This window comes from Microtus ochrogaster, chromosome 5 (genome assembly GCF_000317375.1).
Source record: "Microtus ochrogaster isolate Prairie Vole_2 chromosome 5, MicOch1.0, whole genome shotgun sequence".
In the NCBI taxonomy this organism is placed as follows: Eukaryota; Metazoa; Chordata; class Mammalia; order Rodentia; family Cricetidae; genus Microtus; species Microtus ochrogaster.
In genome coordinates, this window is record NC_022012.1 from 20966034 (window position 1) to 20980002 (window position 13969).

A 13969-nucleotide genomic window follows, 5' to 3' on the forward strand; every position below is an offset into this window, starting at 1 on the left:
AGAATTTCCCATTTGCAAAGCTGTAGTATTATGTGTTATGTAGTAGCCACATATGCAGAAAGAAAACATATTATATTGACTTTAACTAAATGCATCCAATTAGGTGTCCAGTGAGAGTTAGAAAAGAGCTAAAAACAGCATTGCAAAAGGTGTAGCACACAGCTTTCTACTAGTCCTCTGTCTCTACGTCACTAGGTACAGGAGATACACATGTGACTAGGTACATGTGCCCACCAGGAAGTAGTATTAACTAGATATGTGTCCATACCAGACCACAAAATGAAAAATGGTACCAGTTATCTCCCTTAGAGAAACCTGTTCTAGTATAAATCTCATTTTCTCCCTAACTATCTCTGGATATAAAGGACAGGTAGTCATGAGAATATTAAGAGAAAAAACATTCATTTTAGTCATTTAGTCCCATGATCCATTCTCATTACAGCAGGTTCCCTGCCTCGGTTGCCTCCTCGTACTCCCAAGACTGTATACCCAACTGTGGGTCTATCATTCTACTTGCCATTGTTTGAAATCCTACCGTACTTAAACAAGGTGAGAACTGCTTGGGCACTGGAGTGGCAGGGGTGGAGGACGGGGCCATGGAGAAATAAGAGAGCAGAATGTGTGTCTCAGAGGAGATATTCCAACAAGGATCTTTTCTAAGGTAGAGTTTGAAAATTACTCCATGGCATTGTATCTGAACCTGGAATTACTGGCCAGGAGCCAATTGTTTCTATGGAGAAGATGATAAAGAACTTACTTGCAGAATTAAGGAGAAAACAGGCATAGCAGGATATGGCGCTCATGGAAGATCCTACTCCCAGATTAAAGGACTCACTTGGTGAATGTTATCATAGGGTCCACAGATGGAAATCACTTAGCTATGAATCCATGAAAACAATCTTCTTTATTACTCATTACTTAGTTTGTATTTTCATTAATTATATGTGTTTTTTCTCTCTCTAAATGAGAAACCTGTCTTATCTGTAGAAACCAAACTCTTGAATTTTTATTGGCTTCACCTCTACTGTTGCTATTTTAGACAAGAGCAGTGATCAGTAAATGCTCTGTATAAATCAATGTTTATTGACTTGAATATTTATTTCTCATCTTCATTTATTTTGCAATACATTTATTTATTCTGCTGATTCATTTTTATGATTATAGTGGTTATGCAGTCGATACAATGCCCTGTTGTCTTGGTCAGTAAATGTGTTATCATAGAAGCATTGTTATAGCATCTATTACACAACTGTTTTTATTCAAAAAATCCTTGAAGACCACGGTGTGGTCCAACAAATACTGACAGGAGTGTTAAGAGAAGGATCATTAGCTTCTTCTCATTTGTCTTTTGTTTCTACCCTGTTTTCATCCTAGCCTGTCATGTTATACTATCCAGATACCATGGAGAATCTTCCAATAAACAACGGCAGTGGTCAGCCCTTTGGACTGGTCCTCTATGAGACTTCCATCTGCTCTGGTGGCCAGCTCTATGCTCACGTCCGTGATTCGGCACAGGTAGGCAGCAGCAGGGATCTCTGGTGGCATGTGTCCCTCCTCTGCCTCTTAAGAGTCTATCACAGATTTTCTTCACCATATGCTAATATTTATTTCACCAATATGATGGAATCATAGAAAACTTACAGCCAAACCAAATACACTTCTACAGTTTGTTTTGCTCTAACTCAGAGTCTGCTGGGGAATCCTGTTCAGCTTCTAGTCACCTGAGCACTAAAGTCAGTACCCATCTTGCTCTTCCTCCTGACCACTTTCTTTTTTTTTATTTTATTTTTTAATTAATTAATTATTTATTTATTAAAGATTTCTGTCTCTTCCCTGCCACCGCCTCCCATTTCCCTCCCCCTCCCCCAATCAAGTTCCTCTCCCTTGTCAGCCCAACTTTCTAACTAAAGCTCTGTCCTGCAGGCAGGCCTATCAACCTGTCTGATGCCGGCTCTTTTTTCGTAGGTGTTCTTGAATGACACAAGGATAGGAGATCTGGATGAGGATACTTTTGACCTGACTATTCCTCAAATTCAGGTCAGCAATCTCGCAGTCCAGGTGACATCTTGAGTGCCCCTTTAAGGCCGCCTGGTTCTGGAGCTTGACTGCCATCTCTTTCCTCTGGGCTTCTCACAAAGGCTGTAGCAGGAAGGTGAAGGGTTGTAATCTTAAGGCGTCTTCAAAGCTTTGGGGGTCAAGGTACCTATAGGATAAGTTATTTAGTAAGAGTAGAAGTTCTTCTTGGGTCCCACTCAACCCCCAGCTCCTGTTTGGATCGCTTATCAAAAGCAGAATGAAAGATTCTTTCTGCCTGTCCTAACAGGAACAGCAATAAAGAAAGAGCAGATGAGCCCAGTAGGGTGCATGTGTGTAGGAAGGTGGGGGGGGGGCAGAGACAGAGAGATGTACTGAAAACAGGAATGTGTTCTAGAATATGAGCTATAGGCAGGTATTTTGTTTCCACTAACTGTTTGCCTAAGCAGGATTGTCAGCTTCTGAGGATCCTGGTTGAGAACCAAGGCCGGGTAAATTTTTCATGGAAAATACAACATGAGTGGAAAGGTAGGCTTTCGTGCTGAGATATATGTGTATCTTCTCTTCATTTGCCTGAAGCTCCTGGGGGTTGGGAAGACAGAAATGATTCCCTGGGAATGTTACTTCGTGCCTCTCCTTTGTTCTGCTCTTTCTTGTTATCCATGGCGGGAAGGAAGAGCAATTATGTTGGATGCTGTCCCATCTTAGATCAGGATTTAGTGTTCTTTTATGAAAAATCCCTATACTAAGTATGAGCTGTTTCTAGTAGTGTGGAAGCATACAACAAAAAAATTTAAGGGAAATAGGTCAGTGCAATATTTATACTCTTGGATATATTTCTTGACCGATAGCATCTATAATTCTTATTTCTCTGTCCCAAACTTTGGTGAATATCCAGCCCCTGTTGCTAGTCTTTTCTCTGCTTCTGTCCATAGGCATAGATGGGAATGTTAAAATCAATGGCACTTTGTTGAGAAATTTCACCATCTATTCGCTGGACTTGAAGATGAGTTTCTTCAAGAGGTAGGTTGCTCCCTACCCCCAATGCATCCTGAGGATCTGAGAGCTCGTAAGTTCTTTCTCTGCTGATGAAAACCCCAAGATTCAGACACCTGGAGTGGGGAGACTCCATGTCCCAGATACTCCACTTCAGCACTAGAAACAATTATGTGTTTCAATTGCTATTCTAGTACTTTGAGTTTAATTTGTCGATGAAATCCTGGTCTTCATTGGTTACGTATTGGAAGAAGATCTGGTAAGACTTCTTCTAAGCTGAATCTTTTGATCCCTCCTCCAGGCTCCATTCTGCCACCTGGAGGCATGCACCTGAGCATTATCTAGGTCCTGCCTTCTATAGGGGGACCTTGAAGGCTGGCTCTTCCCCCAAGGATACCTTCTTGGACCTTTCAGTAAGTAAGCCTCCTCTTCCTTTATGATGCTCTAAATACGTCTTTTCATTTGAGATGTATTTTATTTTTAAAATGAATGTCTGTATGTGTGTTTGTGTGTATGTATACATGAATGTGTGTGGTCTTTCTCGGAGGCCAGGAGAGGGAGTCAGATCCCCTGGTGCTGGAGATACAAGCAGTTTTGAGCTGCTTGGCATAGGTGCTGGTAACTGAATTCAGGTCTTCTGCAAGAGCAGTCTGTGTTCTTAGCCACTCAGCCATTCCTCGAGTCCCACACACAGCATTCTGAAGACTCTAGGACATTGCAGGAGAGGTGGCAGAACGAATGTCCTAGCATGAATGACTCCACAGAAGCACTGTCTCTGGATGCAGCAGAGCAGAGACGTGAACTTGCAGTGCTGTGACAGCATGTGTAAGACCTGTGCACACCTAAGCAAGAGCAAATCCCAGAATGGAGAGCTGGGCATAAAGTTCCACCACAAGCTCAGGAGCGATTGGCAATTCTTAGAAGCTGGGAGTTGTTCATGGTTCTACCATGATCCAGTGGTATGTGGACACAGCCAAGATTTGGGAAGCACAAACTGACCTTGAGAGGGGGAAAAACAGCTCAAAGTCTAGTAGGAATAGAGGCAGTGTTGGGGGGAGTTAGGGGAGAAAGTTTGAATATGGTCAAAATATATATAAAATTCTCAGAGAACACACACACATACACACACACATATATATTTTAATAATATATTTTATAATATTAAAATATTATAAAAGTAAAGCAAATAAAACCCAAGCAAGGCCATGATATACTTGGAAGAATATTTATTCCTTTCTTCCAATAAAACTGTATGATCTTCTTCAATCATCCTAACTTGTTGCTATTTATAAGGTATATGAAAATACAATATAAAATTCAAACAATTATAAATAACATCTACAGAACAAATGGCAGACTCTCCTTCAAACTTATCATATTCCACTTATCTGTGTTTGCCCAAAGTACATATTTACGTTTAAATGTGCTTCAATATTCAACAATAAAATTTCTTCTTGGTCAGTCTACTAATGGTTTGTGAATTTTGCCTTTCCAAAAAAGCAAATGATTGTTTTAGTGATACTTTATATTGTTGTTTTTAAATCTCCATTTCATCTTTTTCTACTTTTTGTTACTTCTTTCCCACTGACTTGAATTTGTGACAATGAGCCTGGCTTTTCCTTCTGGTGCTGGGAATATAGATATGACCTGCCACACTCGACCAGTTTTGTAAATCAGGGTTGAGTCTCTCATCTCTTCCTTCTATATATTTACTCTATCTGGGACTCCTGCATTTTAATTGCTTTTCTGGTTTTAGTTGTCATGGTTTTGCTTTCAGATGTAGAACTCAATTATCCCTTTCTCGGGACTGCTGGAATCCCCCAGTTTCCTGTTGTCTTGGGGAGAATTTACTTCTCTTTCATTTCTGAGGGATGTGTGTTCTAGGCATTGTGTTTTCTCTTTCTGGACTTTGGACATGCCAGCTCATTTGCTGCTGCCTGTAAGTTTTCTTCTGAGAAAAGCACAGCTACCCTATTGAACATTCCCTTCTGTGCAGCTGATGCTTTTCTCTTACTGATGCTGAATTCTCTTTGAAGTTTTGTTGGCTTCAGAGAAAACCTTTTTTGGTAGAATGTAATTGAGGTTCTTTGAACTTCTTGAGTGTCTGGGTCTTTTCCAATATTTGGGGAATTTTTACTATTATTTTACCAAGTATGTTTCTATGCCACTTCTCTTCATTCCTGCTGTGATGTTTATGATATGAGCATTTGTTTGCCTACTAACATTTCATAATTGTCATAGACTGCCTCCTCCTTTTTCTCCTTCCCCACCCCCTTTATTCCTCCTCCTTTTTTTTTCCTTACTGGTATAATTCACAGTATTGAATTTCAGAAGCCCTTCTGTTTGATCTGATCTGTTGTTGAGGCTTTCAACTGTGTTTCTTATTTACATTTTTAACTTTGTTGTTACTAATGACATTTTTCTGATTGTCTCTTCTTAAAAATAACATCTATCTTTGCAACTAGTGTCATAAGTAGTTATGTCTTTAAATGCTGTAATAAAACAAAACAAAGAAGCAAATTATTATGTGAGTTCCCAGGGGTCCTAAGACTTACTTTATAACAACAACAACAACAACAATAATAATAGTAAACCAATCCCAGATCTTTTTATTCAGCACACCTAAGCGGTCATGGCTCCCTTTTAGCATATCTTTGTATGGTGGGCAAAGGTGACAAATTTGTTAGTAGCTAAATGAAACAAGTGTCCATAAGGGGCATAAATCTTTTTGAGAAAAAGAAGTTCAGCATGCCTATAGGACTTTTTTCCATCTTTTTTAAAAAATTTATTTATTTACATTTTAACAAACCATCTTTTTACATTTTTGCATACCAATCCCAATTTCTACTCCTTCTCCTCCTCCCTCTCTATTCATCTTCCCTCAACTCAATCCTCATCCACTCTTCAGAGAGAGTAAGGCTTCCCATGGTGAGGCAACAAAGTCTAGCACATCACTTTGAGGAAGGACCAAGGTCCTTCCCACTATGTCCAGGCTGAGCAAGGTATCCCTCCAAAGTGAATGAGTTTCATAAAGCCAGTTAAAGCAGTAGGGATAAATCATGGTCCAACTACCACTGGCACCACACTCTGCCCCAACCATACAACTGTTAGCCACATTCAGAGGGCCTACTTCATCTTATGCTGGTTCCCCAGTTGTCAGATTGGAGCCAACGACCTCCCATTAGGTCAGGTAAGCTGTTTCAATAGCTATCTCCATCATGGTCTTGACCCCTTTGTTCATATTATTGCTCCTTCCTCTCTTCAATTAGACTTTGGAAGCTCAGATCTGTGCTTCACTGTGAATCTTCACATCGGCTTCTGTCAGTCACTGGATGAAGGTTCTATGATGACAATTAAGGTAGTCATCAATCTGATTACAGGCAAGGCCAGTTCAGGCAGGTCTTAGCTGGATTCATCTTTGTGTGTCTTCCACATTAATGACATAAGTTGATTATGCCCAGAAGTGTTCTTCTTAACATTTAAGCACGTGTCCCATGACCTTGAAGTATTGCTTAGGAACATGTCCACCACCTTTCCTTATTGAGTTATGACTTTAAACTGAGCTCACTCATTAACATACGTCTTAAACAGAGGTTCCTCATGAATGTGCTTTCTTTCAAAATGCTTTACTATACAAATATGTACAGGCTTCCTAACTGAAATTGCCAGAACAACTCTGACAATGTTATTTATTGTGTTACTTTGGGGAATATTTCCAAAAGCCAGGATGCATTTCTTCTTATCTTTAAAAATAACTTTAGAAAAAGTGGGAATGGAAACAGGAGAGACAGTTGTGATAGAATGAATCTGTCCTTGCTGAGCCAGAATATGGTCTAAAGTGATTTGGCTGTTGAACACTAGTTTGACCAAGGAATTTATCCTTCTCTTTTGAAGAGAAATGGCCCAGGCCATATCGTTAGGTACTATCTTTAGAGTTTTAAATCAAGTGTTCATGATCCCCCTCCAGAGCAAAAATGTTTTGTCAGGTGTATGCCAGAATTCACTTTTCTGGTTCCAAGGCAAATACTCAGAGGGCTTTATTATTTTTCAAGAACAATGTTTGTTAGCTGGGCCAGAGTTTACTTTCTTGAGATGGTAGATGATTAGAATTGTCATCAGATGCCTCTAGAGAAGTTTGACAACCTGTCTGTCTGTCTGTCTGTCTATTTCGCAGCCATGGGTATAAACAAACCTCCACCAAACAAAGAAATATCTTATCTCTAGCACATTGGTTCTGTGCTATCTTTACTTTGGTATAATAAATCCAGGGGCCTATGCTTGTATGACTATTCAGTAAGGTTGTGATAGTTTGAATAAGAATGGGCCCCATGGGCTCATATATTTGAATACTTCATAATAATGGAGTAGCACTATTTGGAAAGGTTTAGGAAGTGTAGTCTTGTTAGAGGAGCATGTCACTAGAGGTCAGCTTTGAGCTTTCAAAACCCATACTAGGTTCAGCTCTCTCTCTCTGTTTCTCAATGCCTCCCCTGCCCGGCAGTATTGATCAGGATGTAGCTCTCAAAGACTTCTCCAGCACTGCCATCCATGCCTGTCACCCATCTTCCCACTTTGATGACGCTGGACTAAGCCTCTGATAAGTCTTAGTCATATTTCAGAAAAATAATTCATTATTGTTACATTACAGGAGAGCATGGCTACACACACAGGCAAACAGGTTGCTTGAGAAGTAGTTGAGACTTCTACTTTTAGACCCACAGACATCAGGGGGGAAGATTCTGGGTTTGGTGAGGGTCTTTGAAACCTCCAAACCCATCTGCAGTGACCTACTTCCTTCAACAAGGCCACACTTCCTAACCCATCTCAAATAGTGCCACTCCTTGATGACTAAGCATTCAAATATGGGAGCCTATGTGGTCCATCCTTATTCTACTCACCACACTACTCTTAAGTGGATCCCGATTTCCAGGTTTTGAAATGCTTATTCTTCTGATTAATAAGGGTAAAATCTTATCCCTGAATGAAAATATACATTTAAGCCTGTATACTTAACAAGGGTGGGCAATCCTTGCCCTAGATAGGTTGTGTGATTTACTGGCAGTTCCGTTTCTACATCCACGGGTATGCTGGGGCTAGTACTTCCCAGGATGGTGGTACTAGAGCATTTCACAGAGGTGAACTTGAGCTTCTTTTATAGCAGCCCTCATGTGAGTCAGGACAATGGGTAAAAGTAGCTTTCTGGTGAAGCTGTCTGGGCTGACCTTAAGTGCGACTGGCCCCTTAAGGTTTGCCAGAGGACTAGAGTGCCCATACGCCATTGTCCATCGTGTTCTAACATCTCAGAAATCCCATTGGAAGTTCTCTCCTGGCAGCATGCCCATGTCTTCTCCTGCTCTTCCCAGTGAGAGTACAATTCTTAGTTGACTTAGTTATTCTTTTGGCACCTGCGTGGCTTTGTTCTGGAAACCTAACTAAAGTGATAAATGTTGAAAGGGCAGATACACGGACAGAAAACCTGGCATCAGGCAGGCCACGTGTGCTCTGATGGAGACACATATGGGCCAAATCAGCAACTTGGAAAATCTGCTTTATTCTATACATCTGAGTTGAGAAGGTGGTATTATTGTATATAGCTGGAAACAGATCTGGGTGTGGTGGTTTGAATGAGGATGGCCCCTCTTGACTCATAGTTAGTGGAAGTGTGAGGAAAGATGAGTACATGAGGTCTTATTGGGGGAGGTGTGTCACTGAGGATGGGCTTTGATGTTTCATAAACTAACAGCAGGCTCAGGCTCCCTCTCTATGTTCTACTGCTTCAGCGCCATGGCTGCCTGCTGTCTGCTCCCAGCCATGTTATTTGAGGACTAAGCTCCTGAAAATGCGTGCAATCTTGAAACTGTATGCAGGCTCTTACTTAAATGCTTTTTTTGTGGTGCACGCCATTAATCCCAGCATTCAGGAGGCAGAGATAGGTCTCTGTGAGTTCAAGGCCAGCCTGATCTACAAAGCTAGTTCCCGGACAGCTAAAGTGGTTACACAGAGGAAAAACCTGTCTAGAAAAATGGACAAACAAACAAATAAACATGGTGTGTTCATAGCAATAGATCAGTAACTAGGACAATGAGTGTGTGGTACAGGGCTGCCCAAGGAGACAGGCTTAGCTAATCTAGGTAGGGATTCTGTGTGAGAGAAGGATTTCAGGTTGCAGTAATCTGGAAGATGTGGTTCATAGTTTCTGCACAATTTGATCAATCACTCGGAAACATTAATCCTTGGACCAGAAAAAGGCTTTGCCAGTTTCCTGAGCCTAATCTGGGGAAGGCTTTGTCTACACAGATGAGAAATGTTTGAAAGGCTACTGTTTTGTTTTGAAATGTCTTCCTCAGAGTAGGAAGGAATGATTTAGGTAGAGGCAGAGAGGGGACAAAAGAAAGGCAAAGAATCTGGACAAACCCACACACTTCACTTTAATGCCAGCTGGAGTTTTCTTTTTCTGTTTCTGAGTTTTCCCTTCTGTGTCCTCTGCAGTACATGACTGCCATCTCTTCTGAGTCCTTTACTGCCTGAAGCAACCTGTGGATCCTCCTTCTGTGTTAGATTTCTTTTCCATCTGTGTTTAGAAGACTTCTCTTTCTAGATTATACCATGAGCATGAAAACCAAAAAGGCATATCTGGAATCTACAAAATAAAGCTAATGATCTTCTCTGTTTTCTACTTCTGAATCAGGATTAAATTCTCAGACTTTTGCATCAAAGACTTTTGTCTTGTGTCAAAGGCTTTTTGGCTTCAGTAGCCCCATGGGATAAGACTGTTGTATACCCAGCTTGCTACCATAGATTGGCTCCATCTGCATATTATATTTTTTCCCTCACTTCAGTAGAGCTCAGTTTGTATTTTTATTTTTCTTTCTGCTTGATCTAGCTGGTTATTAGCTCTGAGCAGTCATATAGTAGAAGATCTTGTGAAAGAGATAAGAGAATGGCTGGAATAAGGTTTTGACAAGATTTTAAAGTAAAATAGGGGGCTGGTGGTGAGTCTGTTGACCAAGGGTGGCACTGTAATCATTATTCCCTTATTGGAGACCCAGTGTGGGGTTCAGACTGCCATGGCTGTCTTGTAATAGTCTTTTGTTGCCTTTTATTAAACAGTGAAGGTTTAGCAACTGACCTTAAGCATGATTACCAACCCCAGGGAGGCATCTGATTTTTGGATGGCCACCACCTTTCGTGAGGGGACCACAGCCTGTATAAACACCAGCAGCAAGCCTTAGGCTTTTTTAAATAATATTTTAAAATTATTATACAGTTACATAATTTCCCCCTTCCCTTTCTTCCTTCCGGCTCCTCTCATATACTCGCCTTATTTTCTCTCAAGTTCATGGCCTCTCTTTCTTTAATTATTGAATCTATATACTTATATATTCATAAATATATACATTAAAAAGTTCAGTACCTATAACGTTAGCTATATGTATATGATCTCAGGGATGACCACTTAGTATTTTTATGTGCATTTAAATTAAATACCTATGTCTGGTATATTCAATACGATAACATGCATTATTGACCTTGGGTTTTAAAAGCTTTGATTATCGTGTTTATCACCATTTAAATAAACCAGTCTTTAGTTTGTTCAGCTGTTTTATGGAGGTTTTACAGTGAAGACAAAATTGGAATCATAGAGAATTTTGCTCCTAAGGGTTACTGTGTCACTCCGCTGATAGCTTATTAAGGTTCTGGTGAATGAACAATTTCTATTTCACCCTTTCCTAGAGTATAGTCCCTTAGAGTCCTGACTCAAAGAGTACATTCTTTGATGAGCTTCTTTGATAGCCTTTTTTTTTTTTCTGTTTGCGAGCTAAGAAAGGCTCTATTTAGGTTCTCAGCAGCTCCCTGAGCAAGATTTCTCTAGTGGAAAAAAAATCATCAAGAGGTCTCCTTGTCTCTTTGTTTTCTTGTCCTAAATATTCTTCCTGTAACTGTGATGTGATGTATTGCCAGTAGATTATAAAAGATTATATTCGGCCTGGAGAGATGGCTTAGCAGTTAAGAGCACTGGCTGCTCTTTCAGAGATTCTGGGTTCAGTTCTTAGCACCTAGTTCTTAGCTCACAACTTTCTATCTCCAGTACCAGGGGGTCTGATGCCTTCTTCCAACCTCACCTAGAAGAAGGCATTCAAATACACATATGTACATTGAGGCAGAATACTCACATTTTTACAAATAAAATGAAGAAACATAAACATATAATTAAAAACATGCATCTTTCCTCACTCTCAGCAGTACTGTTCATCCATTTACCTTGTTCTTACTTGGGAAATAAAAATCCCTGCTTTTAAATGCAGCGCACACAACGTTCATCAGCAGACAGCAGCATCTCCGGGGAAGGCTGGCTCCACTGTCTTCTTGCTTACTCTCACACAGTGGGAAGATGCTCTAGATGTTTCCATTCTAAGTTGTTCCTACTCGGTACCCTGACTCCTTCATCTTGCTCTCAGGCCACAGTGTCTTAGGTTTCACTCTCTGTCCCTATGTCCCAAACCCCTATTCCTACAGAACTGGCACTATGGGTTCGTGTTCATCAATGGACGCAATCTCGGAAGATATCAGGACATTGGGCCTCAGAGGACACTGTACCTTCCTGGCCCCTGGCTTCAGCCGAAAGACAATGAGGTGAGTTACCGAGCCTTGCCTCAAGGCGTCATCAACTTTTAGGTGGGCCTTTGTCCTCAGTTTCAGTGTCTTCTTCATCTTGTGCACACCAGGCCTGACTGTTCTCACCACCAGTTTTCTTCCCTCCCAGATCATCATGTTTGAGATGATAGAGAAGGGTTTTTACATCCGAACTACAAACAAACCCCAGCTGCAAGGCTAGGACAACACAAGTCTTGGATTGTTGGAGCCATCCCAGAATGTTTCGACAGGATTTTGATCACTGCTAAGAATATCAAACATCGAGTTGCGCGCAGAAAAATACAACACTACCCTTAATTCCCAGAGAAATTATTACTTATCTTACACTATCCATTTACTTCCTGTTTTTAGGCTATAGCCTTGAAAATCTTTAATAAATGAATTGATCTAGCTAAATGCGTACTCCTTAATAAATTCTTATTCTTTGTCCAGATATGCCTTTAGAAAGGAACAAAATAAAAGCAAGTATTACTTCTACTTCCTCGTGCTTATTTGGGAGGAATATAATTATCTCTAACTTAGGGAAGAAGAAGCAAGCTGGCCTTCCACTGGAGAATGGTCTTTGTGGGGTGTGTGTGTGTGTGTGTGTGTGTGTGTGTGTGTGTGTGTGTGTTGGAGGAGGCAATATAGATCAGTGTATTTAGACATTTCCCTGTCTTGTTTGTCTTCAAGGTGATCTCTTGGGTCACATCCAATCAAAGGTCAAATAGACATTTGCTTTGGTTCTGACATATGTAGTGGCAAAACCTGGCACTGAGACCGCTAAAGTTTATTACTTCGTGGTTATTTGGATGTAGTGGAACCTTTTACTGTCAATGAAAAAGTATTAGTGAGATTAGCATACATCCATTAATAATCCAACCAATCCCAAATCACACCATTTGAAGTCAAACATATTCTCTCATATAAAGAATGTTCTGGCCCAAGCTCCAGTCACTAACCTTTCATGATCTTACCTCGATTATTATAGTATTATATATATATATAATATGTAATGACATATTATTATATATAGGGATTCAAGCAACGTAGTAGGTAGTCAAGTCAGGTGTTCAAAAGAGGAAAAAACCACTCCCATAATTTTTGCTTGGTTTCCGTAAACATGGAAATACAGGAAGATGACACTGATCAAAGAGTCTTTTAACAAGATTTTCAGTAGTGAACGTGTGTGGAGCTGTATTTGCAGGAGGCTTTGAGCCACCCAATGTGGGTTCCGGAACTGCAATTCTGGTCTTCTGCAAGAGCGGTGCCCTCTCGAGTCCCCAGGTCTTTTAAAGTAAGAAGCAGATTGTGGGTGACCAGGAAGCACAAGCAGCTGCTAGCTCTCCGGGAAGCCAGCGTCTTTGGTTTGACATCCTTTGTGAAAGCGCTGGGAGAGTCGCACAGGCGATGGAGATGGACACAGTTCACAATAACTGGACTCTCACATGTGTAATCAAATCTCAGCTCGCAAGAGATGTTTCTTTGATTTTATCATTTACTGGTCACATTTTTCCTATCAAATACAACACTTTTTTTCTTCAAAAATTTCCCCTCCAAAGTATAAGTTGTATGAAAAAAAAAACATAAATTCACGTTTTCACCAGGCAGTTTAAAATACACAATTCCAATGTTACAAGTCCATTTGCATACTGATAAGATCTCATTGACCTTTGGATAATCTGATACACTATATCAAATCAGGGCACAGGGGAAACAAAAACACTTCATTCTGTTACACAAGAGATTCAGCTCTTCAGCCTAGAGACAAACATTGTCCCTCTTCAGCACTAGTGTGGTTCTACATGTGGACATGCTCCCTCCTGTAACGTCGTGTTCCGTTAGCATTCCAAGCCAGAATTCAAATTTCAAAACCAGCCAGCTAAGCCAAATAGGTAAACAGATGTCGACCTTCTCAAGACCTTAATCCCAATAGCTATGAAACTGATTTAGTTGCATGACTCCAAACACCAGAAGGTGATAACAAATATCAGGTTCAGCTCCCATGGTCCTATTTTACTGTAGCATACTTGGTAGAACTCAGAGTAGAATCCGGCATTGATTCTACTTCCATACAAAGTCTAAGCAAGTCAGTTGGATTAGTTATTAGCATGTGACAATAGATTTTTACTCAAAGTATAAAGGTATCCTGATACACTTTCTTTTACATCTATAATAAAACCCATGAGTTGCATACTACACAGGGAACATAGGCTGCTCTGTCCCAGTGTTCTAGCAATTCAAAGCACAGAATGAACATCTTCCATCCTCTTATGGAACAATGGGAGTCATTAAGGGAAGAAAG

General features: G+C 40.4%; 1 protein-coding gene across 1 annotated transcript in view; it reads left to right on the plus strand.

Moving 5' to 3' along the window:
• The window catches only part of LOC101989059 (beta-galactosidase-1-like protein 3), a 30217-nt gene extending 18233 nt beyond the window's left edge, over nt 1-11984 (plus strand). Inside the window, exons 12-19 of the mRNA XM_005347455.2 lie at nt 443-549; nt 1375-1515; nt 1966-2037; nt 2484-2562; nt 2970-3057; nt 3332-3443; nt 11548-11664; nt 11795-11984. Coding sequence (XP_005347512.1) covers nt 443-549; nt 1375-1515; nt 1966-2037; nt 2484-2562; nt 2970-3057; nt 3332-3443; nt 11548-11664; nt 11795-11866 — 788 coding nt within the window. The 3' untranslated portion in view covers nt 11867-11984. The remainder of the gene's footprint in view (nt 1-442; nt 550-1374; nt 1516-1965; nt 2038-2483; nt 2563-2969; nt 3058-3331; nt 3444-11547; nt 11665-11794) is intronic.
• Nucleotides 11985-13969: the final 1985 nt, after the last annotated feature.